The 14489-nt window shown below is 33.9% G+C and overlaps 1 protein-coding gene across 2 annotated transcripts in view; it reads right to left on the bottom strand.

The window, feature by feature from the left end:
* The window catches only part of LOC129751169 (uncharacterized), a 107957-nt gene that overhangs the window by 21400 nt on the left and 72068 nt on the right, over positions 1-14489 (bottom strand). For both annotated transcript variants that reach the window (XM_055746520.1, XM_055746521.1), the window contains exons 3-4: positions 13397-14022; positions 2296-2935 (exon numbers count right to left, since the gene is read on the bottom strand). In XM_055746520.1, the coding sequence (XP_055602495.1) occupies positions 2296-2935; positions 13397-14022 (1266 nt within the window). The remainder of the gene's footprint in view (positions 1-2295; positions 2936-13396; positions 14023-14489) is intronic.

Below are 14489 nucleotides of genomic sequence, written 5' to 3'. Positions count from 1 at the left end.
AGGGTGTTATTCAACGAGCTGTGGGCAAAATGCGGGGCACGATTTTCAACAGATCCAGTCAACTTATCTGCTTTGCCGATGACATTGATATAGTCGGCATATCATCTGCGGCGATGCAGGAAGGATTGGGTTGATGATTAATACGTCCAAGACGAAGACTTAGCCCTCGCACGAAGTGTAACCTGTATATGACGCTCATTAGACCGGTTGTTCTCTACGGGCACGAGACATGGATATTGCTCGAGGAGGACCTGCGTACACTCGTAGTATTCGAGCGACAAGTGTTATGAACCATTTTTGGCGGCGTACAGGAGAACGGAGTGTTGAGGCGAAGGATGAACCACGAGCTCGCGCGACTCTACGGCGACCTAGTATCCAGAAGGTGGTGAAAGCTGGCCGGATACGCTGGGCGGGACATGTTGCGAGAATGTCGGACGACTGTCCTGCAAAACAGGTGTTCGCTACGAATTGGATTTTTTTTTTTCCTTGTAGGGGAGAGCCCACTGCGACCAGTAGTTGATCTATTGTGGTAATTACCCCGCGTTACTGTATGCTATCAGGCTCACCTGCACTATGGGTTGAAGTGACAGTTGATTGCTGACTAAACATTTTATCCCAATCGGGTATGATATCAAAGATGTATGATATAACCTTCTTAGGGCTGATATGCAACCATATGTCTTGTGCGCTTATTAACTTTGCCCCAAGTACTCGCTCTCTCCTATTTAGGAGGGCGCAGCAGTTGCATAGAAGATGCTCTGCAGTTTCTTTTTCGAACCCGCAGAACCGACAGTCGTCGTTTTGAATAATGTTTATCCTTTTGAGATGCTGTTTTGTTGGACAGTGTCCTGTCGAATTGGATAGAAACGAGACGAGCAGGAACGCAACGAGCGAGGTAGTTAGACCAAGTGGATCGTGATCTGGCCTATGTGGGATGCCCCAGAAATTGGAGAACGGTTGCCATGGAGCGAGTGAACTGGAGGTATATTGTTCATCAGGTTATGTCGTGAGAGGGAACACCATGTGAATAAATATAAGATCATGCTCCTGTCCTCTGTAAGTGTTTTCAAAATGTTCAAAAATGAATGAAAAAAGTGATCAAATTTCCTCCAGTTTACGGTTTGTATGGAAATTCGACACCATTTGAACACCGTAAGATGCTACAAGCTATGGCAGAAAAGTTATAAAGTTTATAACTTTTCTTTCGTAGCTTAAACCATCTTTAGGTGTTCGAATGCAATGAGTAATTACTTCTAGTTTCGCTAGAGCAAATGATATCAAATATCCATACAAACTTGAAAAAATAAATAAATACACCCTGTAACAGAATCGTTTAAAAACAAACAACGAACGGCCGACCAGAAAGCAGCAGGTTCGATTTGATGCGATGTTCGAAATATGAAGCTTTGCAGCTTAAATCATGAAAAATTAAAAAAAAAATTAAACTGTGCTTTAAATTATTCGATCATCTTTTAACCCATTTTTGAATTAGTTATTTCTTGAATATATCGTATTCGTTTTTACTCATTGGCACTACTAATTGGCATGTAATTCTAGCATTTTCGGCAGTGTATGGAGTATTCGATAAAATTAAATTCGTCGAAGTGTGATTCTTGAAATAGTCATTGCGAAAATTTCACTAGCCTTACTTTGATTTTATCGTTTTTCATACAAACATTTGTCAAAAAAAAGTAATCACCTCTTGCCCAGTAATCTATCTTATTTTTCAACCACCATCATTTTTGATTGCGTGAATCGATTTTCATGAAAACAGGCCAACTACTAGACATTTTTTTTCATTTTTGAAAAACGACAGCTCGTCACTAATGCTCGAAATTTGTTAATTAATAGTTGATAAGTTGATTTTTTTTGTGTGTAAAAATTCATGAATAATGTTAACTGAGGTAGTAATGGCAGTGTTCTAAAATGGCAAAAGGTTCGCTGCTGCACCAGATTTCATTGTTGCTTTAGTGTACTTGGTAGCTAGTGAGGAGAAATTCAACTTTCTACGTACAACACCGGATTCCGTAAGATAGATTAAAATTATTTTCGATCAGGTGAATGATAAAAATGTAAATCAGTTTACAGATTTGTATAAAAATCTCAGTGGGAGCTAAACCACACAAAATGAACTTTAATTTACCTATTCACAGCTATAGTCAAACTTTTACCCTCGGGTGTCATATTTGTTTTGATCTTGAACGTTTTCAATTTGATCAACCGTCATGCTCTAATTCTATTCAAAAGACAAATTAGCGTTGATTTCATCATAACATTTCCAGACATAATTTTTACCTGGCATCCATGAACGCAGCATCGGTGCTCCTTTCACCGCCACTATTTGCATTAGTGCTTTCATTAAAACGCCTCTCAATTTCTGAGTGAAGATCTGTCGCTGATGCTGGAGTGTCTTCGCCATCGTCCTCCAGTTGCCCTGGTGGATCCAAAACGGTCTCTGCCGGGCGCGGAGGGTTTTCGTCGTCGCTGTCGTCTTCATTGTCGACCCATTTCCAGTGGTTTTGACGGTTGTCCTCCAGCTGGCGTGGGTATTGGATGGAGGACCGCTTCGTTGCACCTGTCACTTCCACACCTTCTTCTTTACCTTCCTCTTCGACCGAGAGGGTCGTCTCCCATGTAAACGGCGATGGTGGAGGATTTACATTTTCATTATTCATCATCCTATCCTTCCGGGCCAACTCAATATTTACATACGGCTTGTGTCGAACCGGTGTCGCTTGCGTCGTCGTCGTCGATGATGATGATGACATCCTCCGTCTGTCGTTGATTTTCTTTCCGAGCATCGGCGAAGGTGGAGGTTGGGACGCCCTCTCACGCACGACTGATTCGGGTCTCTTCAAACAATGCCGGAAACGCTGCTGGACCCCTTTTCCGCAGGACGCGCTGCACGCCGTGTACTCGCTCCATTCACTCCAACCTGCCGGGAAGAAAGGGATAAGCCTAAAGGTATGAGCCGTTTCAAATAAATAATTTACAAAAAAAAAAAAAGAAAGGGATAAGGTGATCAGAACGACCAACAGAAAATTTATTAATATGAATAAATGGTATTCAACTCCTATATCTACTGCAATAGTCTTATGATAAAACCTTTGTTAACTAAATTGAATTTTAAAATAATAAAGATAGATCAAGTTCCACCAAACCATTAAACCGAGATTTGAGATTTTTTCAAATTATCAGGGTGCGAATGGGAAAATTTCTTTAAAGAAACTCTAAATTTAATTTTCCTTGGAAATCTATAGAAAATTAAAAACAAACTAACTAATAACAAACACTTATGTGTTCAGATTTTTTTTATATCCTGGTTGTTTATTGCAATTTACGTTAAAAAACGTGTTTGTAGAAATATTATATTTATAGAGTCAATAAGACAATTGCTGACAATCTTTTCTTGTTAGTTTTTTTTCCAAACTATAGTACTTCTACGCTGATAACACTTGTGGGCAGCATTTATGGTGCCTATGTTTAAATAACTTGTTTTGAAAGGTTTTAGAGTCCTGAATTCGAATAATTTATCAGATTTTGTTTCTCAGCACTTTTTTTGTTGATACGGCGTGTAGATATTTTCAAACTGATCGATTTCGAGTGAAATCGATCATTTATAACTGCTGAACCAACAAACCTAAATGATAATGATTTTGAATCTTTTTACTATCCTCCATTCAATCAAGGATTCCAATTCCAATTTGGTTTTTCTGGTTATTCTGTTTAAAATTGCCAGAATTTCTGCTGCACACATGCCTGGCCAAATTTGAGCATTATATTTCTTAATTTTCAAACCAAAATCCTGGCAATATCCGGGGAAATTTTATTAAAATCAAGGATCATCAAGAATAAAAACCTTTGGGTTTTTTTCATCGAAAAACGTAACCAGATTTTGAATCGCATTTCAGTCTTCCATACTATTAATAAATCTAGGATGAAAATTTATTTATTTATTTATTTATTTATTTTTATTTTATTTATTTATTTATTTATTTATTTATTTATTTATTTATTTATTTATTTATTTTTTTGTTTCGATTATAGTCGTTTTACCATCATTATGGCATTCGCGACTTTATCAACGTTGCATTTGGCGGATCGTTATTGAAAAACTATCCGGTACAACTGCGTTCGATGTTTACTCTTGGGCTTGAATTCGCGGACATCGGCTCAGGAGGCAACAGACTTGCCAACTGAGCTATATCACAAGCCAAATTTTTTGACGATAAAATGAAAATTTGTTATGGTTTGTAATTTGTATTTTTTTGTTTGAATTTTCAAAAAAAAAATATTATAAATCCGGACCAAATTTTAATATTTTTTCAACACAATCTGAGCAACCGGGCTGGGCTGGGCCAAGCCTTTCCCATTTTTTTTATAATTTAAATATCCGGGCAAGTTCAGCTGAAACCGGGAAATCTGGCCAGCTTAATTTTTCTTCTTTGATTTGAACTTACAATAAGTTTTTTAAAAAAAGTCTTTAATTTTGAAAAAAAAAATCTAAAACTAAATCCAATTTTCAAAAGTGAAAGATTTAAATTTTGCGGTTCAAATCAGATTCATGCAAACTCGATGCTATTCAAAGATTTCAGTTTGAAATTTGGTGCTTGTAAATACTGAAATAGTAATAATATTGAACAATATGCCAAAACATATGGAATTCCCTGCAATTTATGAAAGAGAAGATGCATGTTGTTCTATCACCAATTACTATTAATTAATTTAATTTAATTAATTGTTTATTAAAAGTGTGGATGGTTTTATCAATAAGTTTTTTTTAATAAATTAAATCTTGAGAAATGAGCACAAATTCTATTTAATTTTTGTAATTTTTAGCTTAAATAAATTAATTAATTTAAATAATTAATTATTTAATTAATTGAATTGAATTAATTATTTAATTAATTGAATTTAATTAATTTCAATTTAATGTGTGGATGGTAAAATTTTTTATAATTCAAAACTTGCAAAATGAGCACAAATTCTTCTTATTTTTCCATTTTCAGCTGAATTGTGCATAAGAACTGAATTTGATCAAATTTCAAAATCTTACTTATAACCAAACTATAGGCCTGCGAACTCCTGCAATTTAAATTCCTTACCGAAATAATCTTTTTGATAATTTTGTTTTGATTGTGGAACTCTTTAGCGACCCGAATCTGAATCTAAATTTGAATTTTTAATTGAAAAATTTGAATTTTGAATCTTTTCCGGATTTTTAAAACGTTTTTTGAAACGTACATAAAAACGGTTTCTGGATTTAGAAAATTGAGTCCAGAATTGAAATCAGTTTACTCAGTCATGAATCCACAATTAAAAATCCAAATCGGATGTTGTGTGTTTCAATGAGATTTCTTTATAAGATAAGAAAAATTATCCGACTTGCAAATCTAAATAACATTAAAATTTTGAATGACAAATCTATATCGTCATTTTGAAGCTTTGTTATTTGAATTTTGCATAACAACAAACCTGAATATGAACCAAAAACTAAAAATGGATTCGGAAAAATATGAGTTTCAAAAATTATGAATCAAATTTTGAAGGAAATTTTAAACCAGATTTAAACGATGATTACTAACACAGTTATTTATTCCAATTTTTAATGACGATTCGAACCGAAAATCAAGAATCCGAAATATGAAAACACAAATATAATTTCGATTTTGATAATAAGGAACTAGAATCTCTTAGTTAAATTTTATTTAAAAATTAATAATTAGAAATGAATAACTATCAATAAACGAGAAAATTATAAAAAACTGTTGCTGAATTCTTAACCTAAGATTAGTTTTCGAGGTTTGACATCAGATCTGAGATTGTTATTTACCATCGAATGACCTTAGTCCATCATCAAACCTTGATTAAGAATAACAAACTTTGAGTATAGAGATAATACCTCGCTTGCTTTTGATGGACCCTCGTGGGGGTTTTAACCCCCAAAATCCCCCCCCCTCCATTTTCCATCGGCCATGATTTAAGGTCTTTGAAATTGTCATTGGATCGACTAAGGTATCGGACTGATTTCGGACTGGTTACATATTTCGGACAACCACGAAGCTTTTTTTCAAAGTTTTTCTCATAAATCGTGTTAACCCTGAAAATTTTGAACAAATATAGTTGAAGCTTCTTCTTATGATTCTAGTCATTTCTAATATTCCATAAAAATAAACTGATAAGGGAGAGAAAATTGAAAATATTGTTTTGATTTTTCATAAATAGTTGGGCTGAATCAAGCCCATTTCAGGTGGACGTTCCATTATTGGAGTTAACTTTCGAGAGGATTTCTGCATAGCTGTGATAAATTAAACATCTTTAAACATATTCACAGCTATGATAGAACATTTCAAAAACTAGGAAGGTCCGTTATCCTATCGAGCGTTGCAATTCCTCAAAAGTCAGTTGTTGTAAAATGTATTCAAAATATGATTATTGAATTGATGTATTATTTTGTAAAAACGTACATATTTCAATTTTTCTTATTTAAAACCTTTAATTATGACGATTTTGAATTATTCTATTCTTTCTGGAGCCACCACTAATCAGCCACCACTAATAAGCCACTACTATTAATGCTGTTTATCCATAAAATCGAAACAATTGTATTAAATAATATTGCAAAAAAATCGATCTCTAATATTAACGATTTTAAGTGAGACTATCCTCTCTGGAGCCACCACCAAAAACTGACCAAAAGTTTTATTTAAAGTTATAATTTATAACTTATAAGGGCACTCAAATGTCTCATCATCTATCACAAAATTTCAATCGCCACATTTTTTTTTACTATGAAGCTTCAACGTAAACAAATAATTAACAACTCAAAAAAGAATTAAAAATCAGTGTTGTCAGTAAGTGAATATTTGGCAGATCACTTAGAATTTGCATATAAAAATATTGTTTTCGAATATTTCTTAAAGAGCTAGCAGTATTTATGCCATGTATAAAGAAACGAAAGTTCACCACCTAATTGGCAAAGCTAGTTCAGCATCAGTGATGGACTGAATTTAAACCGGCTTATAAGAATCTTATTTCTTGAAAAACAAAAATCAACAATTCTTTGTATTCACCTTAATAATAAAAGTTTAGATTTAGAAAAAAAAAATCAAATTGTACCAAGTTTACCCAGGTAGAACATTCATTACACTAGCAAACAAAAAAAAATTATACAGGGTTGCTAGCGAAATCTTTGGAATTTCATCACGTCACCGGAAAAAAAAAACCGGAACTTTTGACACCTCAATGTTTGAATTTAGCATGTTAAAGGTAAGAATTTCTAAGCTCAATGTAGAACAAAAGTATGAAAACGCTTTTTTAATTTCAAACTTGTTTTTCATGTTCCAAAATTATTAAAGATCTATATGAATTTCAAACAGGAATAATGATGTAACGCTGCGTTGAAATAACAAATCTAAGTTAAGAACCCTTATTTTGATACAGTTGTTTCGTTAATGATCCGAGCTGTAAATCAAGAATTCTTAATAAGATACATTCGATTCGATTCGAAATTTGATCTTATTATTTATGATAATAGTTTCAAAATTTTGATTTTGATAAAATCTTCTTATTTAACTATATTGTGATTCATTGGGCATTTTTGAGCATAGTTACTGATATCACATATCGTTATACACCGGAAAAAGGTAATCACAGGCCTGAACCGTTTTGAATATATATTCAAAAAAATTGCGTTGACTAACTCTACATCTAGATCCTTTAAACTAATCTCCTACCTACAAATATATTAGGGTGGCAGCCAAATGGGTCATGTCGAATTTTGCAAACCGGCCATAAACCAAAGATTTACCTAAAAAACTAACTTGTGCAAAATTTCAGCTCAATCGGACATGGTTTAGGGGTGCCTCAAAGCGCTCAAAGTTTCGGTTTATGACCCTCATAAATCACCAAAGGGAGGACTAAAGGAAGTCCGGAAATTCGAAATGTTAATCTTGATGTCAAACGGTTTCGAAATGCATAAAACGTCCATATTGTCACCCTAGAACATATATTAAAATAAAACTTTTTTTTTCTCTGGAGCCACTACCATATCTAGGTCAGAAAATGGAAGGATTTTTTTAAAGATAGAGAAGCCTTAGAAATGAGAGTTCTTCTTTCCTAAGCTTTTTTGAATTTGTTTTAATAACTTAAGAAGTAAAAAACATAAAAACTTTAAAAAATTTAATTCAAATCATACAATTGCGTTTGTAGTTTCATTGAGTAACTAAACAAAATTTAACTGTTTTATCTTTTCGCTTTTTGTAGTCAAAGTTTACTTTAAAGATCTCTACTGATGTTCAAATTTAAATGTTTTTTTTTGTTTTTTAGTAAAATTTAATGATACATTTTTATTTCCTCTTTATTTTTATATGTAGGGTGCTTGGTCAGTCGTTGTCCCCTTACCCATTGTTGCACGGAATGACTTAAATTGTCAATATTTCAGCTGTTTTTAAACTTTTCCACAATAATAATACTGAATCATGTTAATTGCAATGTTTACTGATAAATTGAGGCTTTTTGCAATATTTTGTGCCGTACAATTGCATCTAACGACGGTTTCAATTTTTCTTGTCTTTTTCGCGCAATTTTTGTGCTAATTGTTAAACAAAACCTTAAGATTTCTTCTACGGCGAATTAGGTTTAACATCAAAACGAAACATTTTTCGTATCGGTTTTTTTACGAAACGTTTGTTTGACAGTTTGAACACCATGATTTTGAAAAAAAAAAATACGATTTATACATAACCAGAAAAAATACTGGATCGTCCGTTGCGTGTTTTTGTGAAGAGGAAATTTATTGATTGAGATAATTTATCGAATTTTAGAAGTGTTTTTTTATAAGAAAAGGAAGAACGTCAGCATTTAGTAGTAGATTTCAGTAGAAAAGAAGAAATCGGTCAGTTCTTTTGATGTTCTGTTTTTGTTTCTGGAGTGTACTCGCCGCCTTTCCGGAAAGATGCGTTTTTGCAGTTAGTCTGAGGGAAAAGCAATGCGGTTTAATATGTCCGAAATATGTAAAAATATCAGTGGTTAAAGCGTTATGTGTTTGTGACTTTAAAGAAATCGGATTTTCCCATAAATTCAATTAGTGACTGATAGAATAAGGAAAATTTATTTGCACCGGTGGGTGAGTGGGGTATAGTGTGTACCGAACAAGTAAGTGGTGGGAAACATCAAAGGCAAAACATACGCGCACAAGCAATACGGAATAGCAGCAATCACAGCAAGCGAGCAGCGTCACCGCGAAATTTGAAGCAGAATATGGGTGAGACCGTTTCAATTTTTTTCCACATGTGTGCACCTGCATATACAGTACTCGCTTGTTAATCGGACGTTTGTTTAAATAATTCCATTAATTCTAAGTTTTATTAAAATATTCCACTAGTCGGGCGGGTCGAAAGAGTAGGTCGTTTACTTATGTAGACCGTTGAACTATTGTTTTCGTATATTTGTACTAATTTGAACAGCGTTCAACACTTATTATTACATAGTACTTTTCGATTGTAGTCAGTTATCATTAAACGACCAGTTATTTAAAAAAAAAAAGAAAGTATTTGGCCAAATAATGTTCCAACGCAATCTTGGTACCAACATTGTCCGATTAGCAAACGAGTACTATATAATTGCGTACAAATGTACGGTGTAGATTGTACACATATTCGAAAACCGGCCTGCTTAGATTTCTGTCTGAGCATCGGCTTCTCATGACTCAACACGCATCATCATCATCATTATCAACATCGTCATCATCAATAAAGCAATAGCCTGGCTAAAAAAAATTTGATATTGGTGTATTCTAACATTGCTTTTAAACATAAGAATTCAGTTGAAAACCAAAAGTCAGTTAATTGTGTCCTTTTCTGACATTAAACAAAGTTAATTTTGATGGCGAGGTTGGTTGAGAAACCTGCGAAATAAGTGATATGAATGAAAAAAAACAAAAAAAAAACTTTTTTTGTTCTGCTCAATAGAAAGCTGAATCCACAGTGATCGCAAGCTATCAATCAATAATTTAATAATTGCTTTAATACATATTTCTATATATTATTGAATAAAGTCAATGAATATATGCGAGTTGTATGTTCACATGATTTTACTCATCATACTTCATACTACATTTTAGGATATATTTAAAACATTTACTTTCTATGGTGTGATTGATCGTAATTTTATTTTTAATTGTAGATACAAAAAAAGTCGATAAACGGGGTTGAGCGTTCAACTATAGGTAAAGCTTGAGTTCAATGGAGTGGTAAGATTTTGATTATGGTGTGGTTTGGTAAGATTATTTCACTATATATCGATTTTTGAATATCTATATAAATATTAGAATGATCAATCAGGTGCCAGCTGGCAGGTATATACACGTATGCGGAATACCTGTCGAAAATTTATAACATGCTCAATGTTATGAATTTTAAAACGGCTGTGTAGGTGATTGACTCATTCTCTCAAATAACACTATCATCCACACGAAATACATTCACGCCACAACAGTTCATACGAAGCCATGGTGTCGGGTATGCGGTGATTCGCATTGAAGATTTGCCGAAAATTTAATCTAAAGGATGCAATTTAGCGCATGCGTTGGCGAAACTGCGGTGAATCCGTGCACCCATGGTGGATTATCTACATACATACATACATACCAGAAAAAATACTGGATCGTGCAACAATTGGTCCGCGCAATTTTCTCCTGCCCCATTGTTGTGCATAACTCCGTTACAAGATTTGAATGGAAATTTTAAATTTATTAATTTGTTTACCTCCAAAAATTTAGTTTGATTGTTTTTACTGCCAAAAATAGCAATACAGTTTTTGAAGCAATTAATTTAGTCCTAATTTAGCGAAAATTTAGTGAATTTTTTAGTGAAAATTTTCATTCAAAAATCACCGGAAATGTACTAAAAGTTTACAAAAATTTTTTTTTTAATTTTTGGAATATTTTTTGGTTTTTGCAACATATTTCACGTGAACAAAAACCAAACCTAATTGGTGCCCCAGAAAAAATATTCGATGTCATACAAAAAATTAAAAAAAAAAAAAGGTTAGTGTTTTCGATTGCTAATTTGAAAACTGTTCAACCGTAGGATAAATGATGATTTCATTTGCAAAAACTTCTTCTTCCATACAAAATTGAACACGTCCAATAATTACATGCAACTGAAAAAAAAAACTCGAATTGTCTTTGAATATGACATGTGTTTTGCTAAACAAGTGGATTTTTACGTTTAACTATTAATTTTTGTAATTTCTGTGCTCTAGTTAACTGTTTTTCACTCAGAATTTTCACATTTTGTGAACTCAATGCTGATTTTCAATAACTTATCCCTTATTCAAAGACATTTATATTCATATCATATCTTCAAATATTAAAATTAAAGTTTCGAGATTATTAGACTCGTTAAAAAAACATATCTACCTATTTTTTAAAAAGTTGAGAAACTCGCAATGTCTGAAAAGTGTTAAAGTCACTTAAACTGCCTTGGCTTTGAGGGACTACATTATTCAGATTTATTTTAAATTCTTTATCCCAACCATTCCCTCAACATTTTATGCAAAGAACCTAAAGATTATTATAAAAATCCTGTTTCTCAAATTTTAAGAAGGCAAATCTAAATGAAGTGTATTTCATGTCAACATCGAGCCCCTTGCTTTTGACAATAATATTGTCAAAATGTTGTACAGTAGGAAAACTTCGATCCCAAATCCCAAAAAAAAAACTCGAAGTCGAAGGTTGGAAGACCCGATATATTACTTATCATGTGCAATTTTCTCAGAAATTCAAACCTACCGTCAAGCTAGACCGGAGACATTCAAGTGAAGCTTTGTTTGGTTCTTATTCATTATTAAAAAAAAAACAAACAGTCATAACTTCGTGAAACTTAATTTGATCACAACAGTTTTTCAATCGGCAAATTGTTGGGGAAAATCTCAATGTGAGATAAATCTTTCTTGAAGATTTATGAAATGCTTTACGGGTTACGTTACATTCATTACAAATAATCCCACTTTCATGAAAAACATATTCAAAATAAATTAACTTTTTAAAAGATATATTCAAAAAATCAGACAAACAATCGGATACGGTGGGCGTGGTTGAGTCCATTTTTTAGCTTTTAATTGATATTCATTTTTTTTTAAATCGATTGACTTCCCAGTCTTAAAGCAATTATCTCAAACATCACACTTTCTTCATAGGGATAAAGAGGGGTAAACAGATAGCGTACATTGATCCTTTCACCAGTAAATAGGCGCTGTAAAAAAAGTTTTAAATACCTTTCAGTTCCTTCTATGGAATTTCAATGACACACAATTTTATGTTAGTAAAACATTTAGAGAAAAAGCTCAATATTGGGCAAATAAGGTCAAATAACACTTCACTCAGATGGCTCCGGTTAAATTCAGCGGCAGATTTGAGTTTCTGAGGACATTTCACGTATGATAAATGCTATTCCAGTCTCTCAAGCCGGCGGCTTCATGTTTTTTTTCGATATTGGGCCAGATTTTCCCATTTTGCATTGGACGGTTTATATGGAAGACCCCCCTCAAAAAGGGGCCGTTTCTTAATTGGATTTCATTTGAACTAAAAGTTTGCATAATATACTTCTATAACAAATATAAGCCTTTTTGACCATACGGTTGGTGAGCCTTAAGAAGGTTTTTAAAATGTGCAACCATTGGAAAAAATCGGACAACATTATGCATGACATAAAATTTGCCTGTGCAACTATTGGACACAGAAAAGCTGTTTTAAGCTGTTTTAAGCTGTCACTTTTTTTCGAATACTTAAACTTTTGGATCTTGTTGACCAATCCTGTATGAGTGCAATCGACAAAAAAATCGTGTGAATCCGGTTTAAATGACTAAAATACAGCATTAAAATCAAAATCATGTGCTTAGCTGTGCAACGACTGTAAAATCAGCCTATTTCCAAAACATCACACTCGAAACGCAAAACCTTAGATTACAAGGACAGTTCGCTCAGCTTAACGACCAATAAGGATTTTTTTTATTAAAAACATATTTGATTTAAAACAATAATAAATATAATCAATGCATTTTTTGCAAATTTTTCACTTTGATAACCCTATAGATATGAATAACACGCAGAAAAGGAGTTAGATGAAAACAGTTTTTTTTTCTGATACGGCTCTTTTGAACGGCTGAGTTATGATAATGTTGAACAACGACACTTGTGTTTTTGCTAATAGAATTTCAACGTTCTGATTTCATTACTCCGATTGACTCTCATCGAGTCAATGGTCAGAGGATATAAGGTCGATTAAGTGTTAACCTGTATGAACGAACATGTTCTGTTATTGAACATTCAAAAACCATAAACTGAAAGAGACAAAAAAACTATATCTACACAACAAAATACATAATAACTCACCCAGTTCCCGCCAAACGGATCGTTCCAGTTCCGGGTCCCAGAGCAGCAATCCACTGAATAGGTCGACTTGCAGATTGCTACTTTCGTCTATCGTCCCAAAGATGATTAACTCAGTCGGTAATAACTCACCGAAGATGTCGGAAACAGAGCTGGAGCTGGAGTTCTCTTCCATGAAATCGGCTGCTGAATCATTGCCTTTTTGCTGATATTTGTTACTACTGTTACTGTTGCTGGTATTGCTAGTATGAATTGCTTCATCGTTATTGTCTTGCGTTGCTGGCTTTTCACTGCCCAAGGTACGAATTTCCTCGTGAACTTGCTGCTGCACGGCGCCTTTATTTATGCTGCCGGCGATAACTTTGCTCCGGTTGCACTTGGCCCGGTCGCCATTGTGATGTGGCTTGCCGTCTTCTTCGTAACTGCTTCTACTATCGGCGGAAGACTGGGAGACGGCCTCTTTTCTCCTTTCGAGTGCCCTGGGGGGATGCATCATCCTCCTGCTTCTCGGAGCCTCGTTAGTGTTTTTGTTGCTGGTGCTGCTAGAGCTGGAAGATTTTGTTGCCCCCGATGTTGCGGTGAAGGGTGGCGGTTTCGGCCTGAGGTTCTTTCGACTTTTGCCCGTCATGCTGGAAAATTGAGAAAATTGGGAGAAGGATTCAGAGATGATGATATATTCAGACGTATAATTGGGCGGATGAGTGGTAGGATTGTGTTCTTAAATGTTATCGCCATTTCACTCAAAATTTCATTCATTATTTATAAAAATGGTTTGCGGGAAGCCACAGTGAATTGTCTTTTGGAATTGTTAATGGTTGAGAAGACATCATTAATAATGTGATTCATTGCGATGGAGGGTACACGATGGTATCAGGTTCGAAATCTCAAGTTGACGTAGAGAATGTAACTTAAGAAATTTTATACATTTTTTTTATTTGACTTTTAAAATGAGACATTAGAAAACTTTGAGGTTATATACCCCTTGGAGCATCAGGTGCTTTTTTAGATTCAGTTGATTCAAACAAACTCTTCTTTCAAAATTAGGAAATCAACCAATCTTAAATAATAATCGTAGAGAGGAATGCTGAAAAGCTTT

This window comes from Uranotaenia lowii, chromosome 3, assembly GCF_029784155.1.
Source record: "Uranotaenia lowii strain MFRU-FL chromosome 3, ASM2978415v1, whole genome shotgun sequence".
Lineage (NCBI taxonomy): Eukaryota > Metazoa > Arthropoda > Insecta > Diptera > Culicidae > Uranotaenia > Uranotaenia lowii.
Note: the sequence above shows the minus strand (reverse complement) of the source record. Positions and strands in the feature narration are given on the sequence as shown.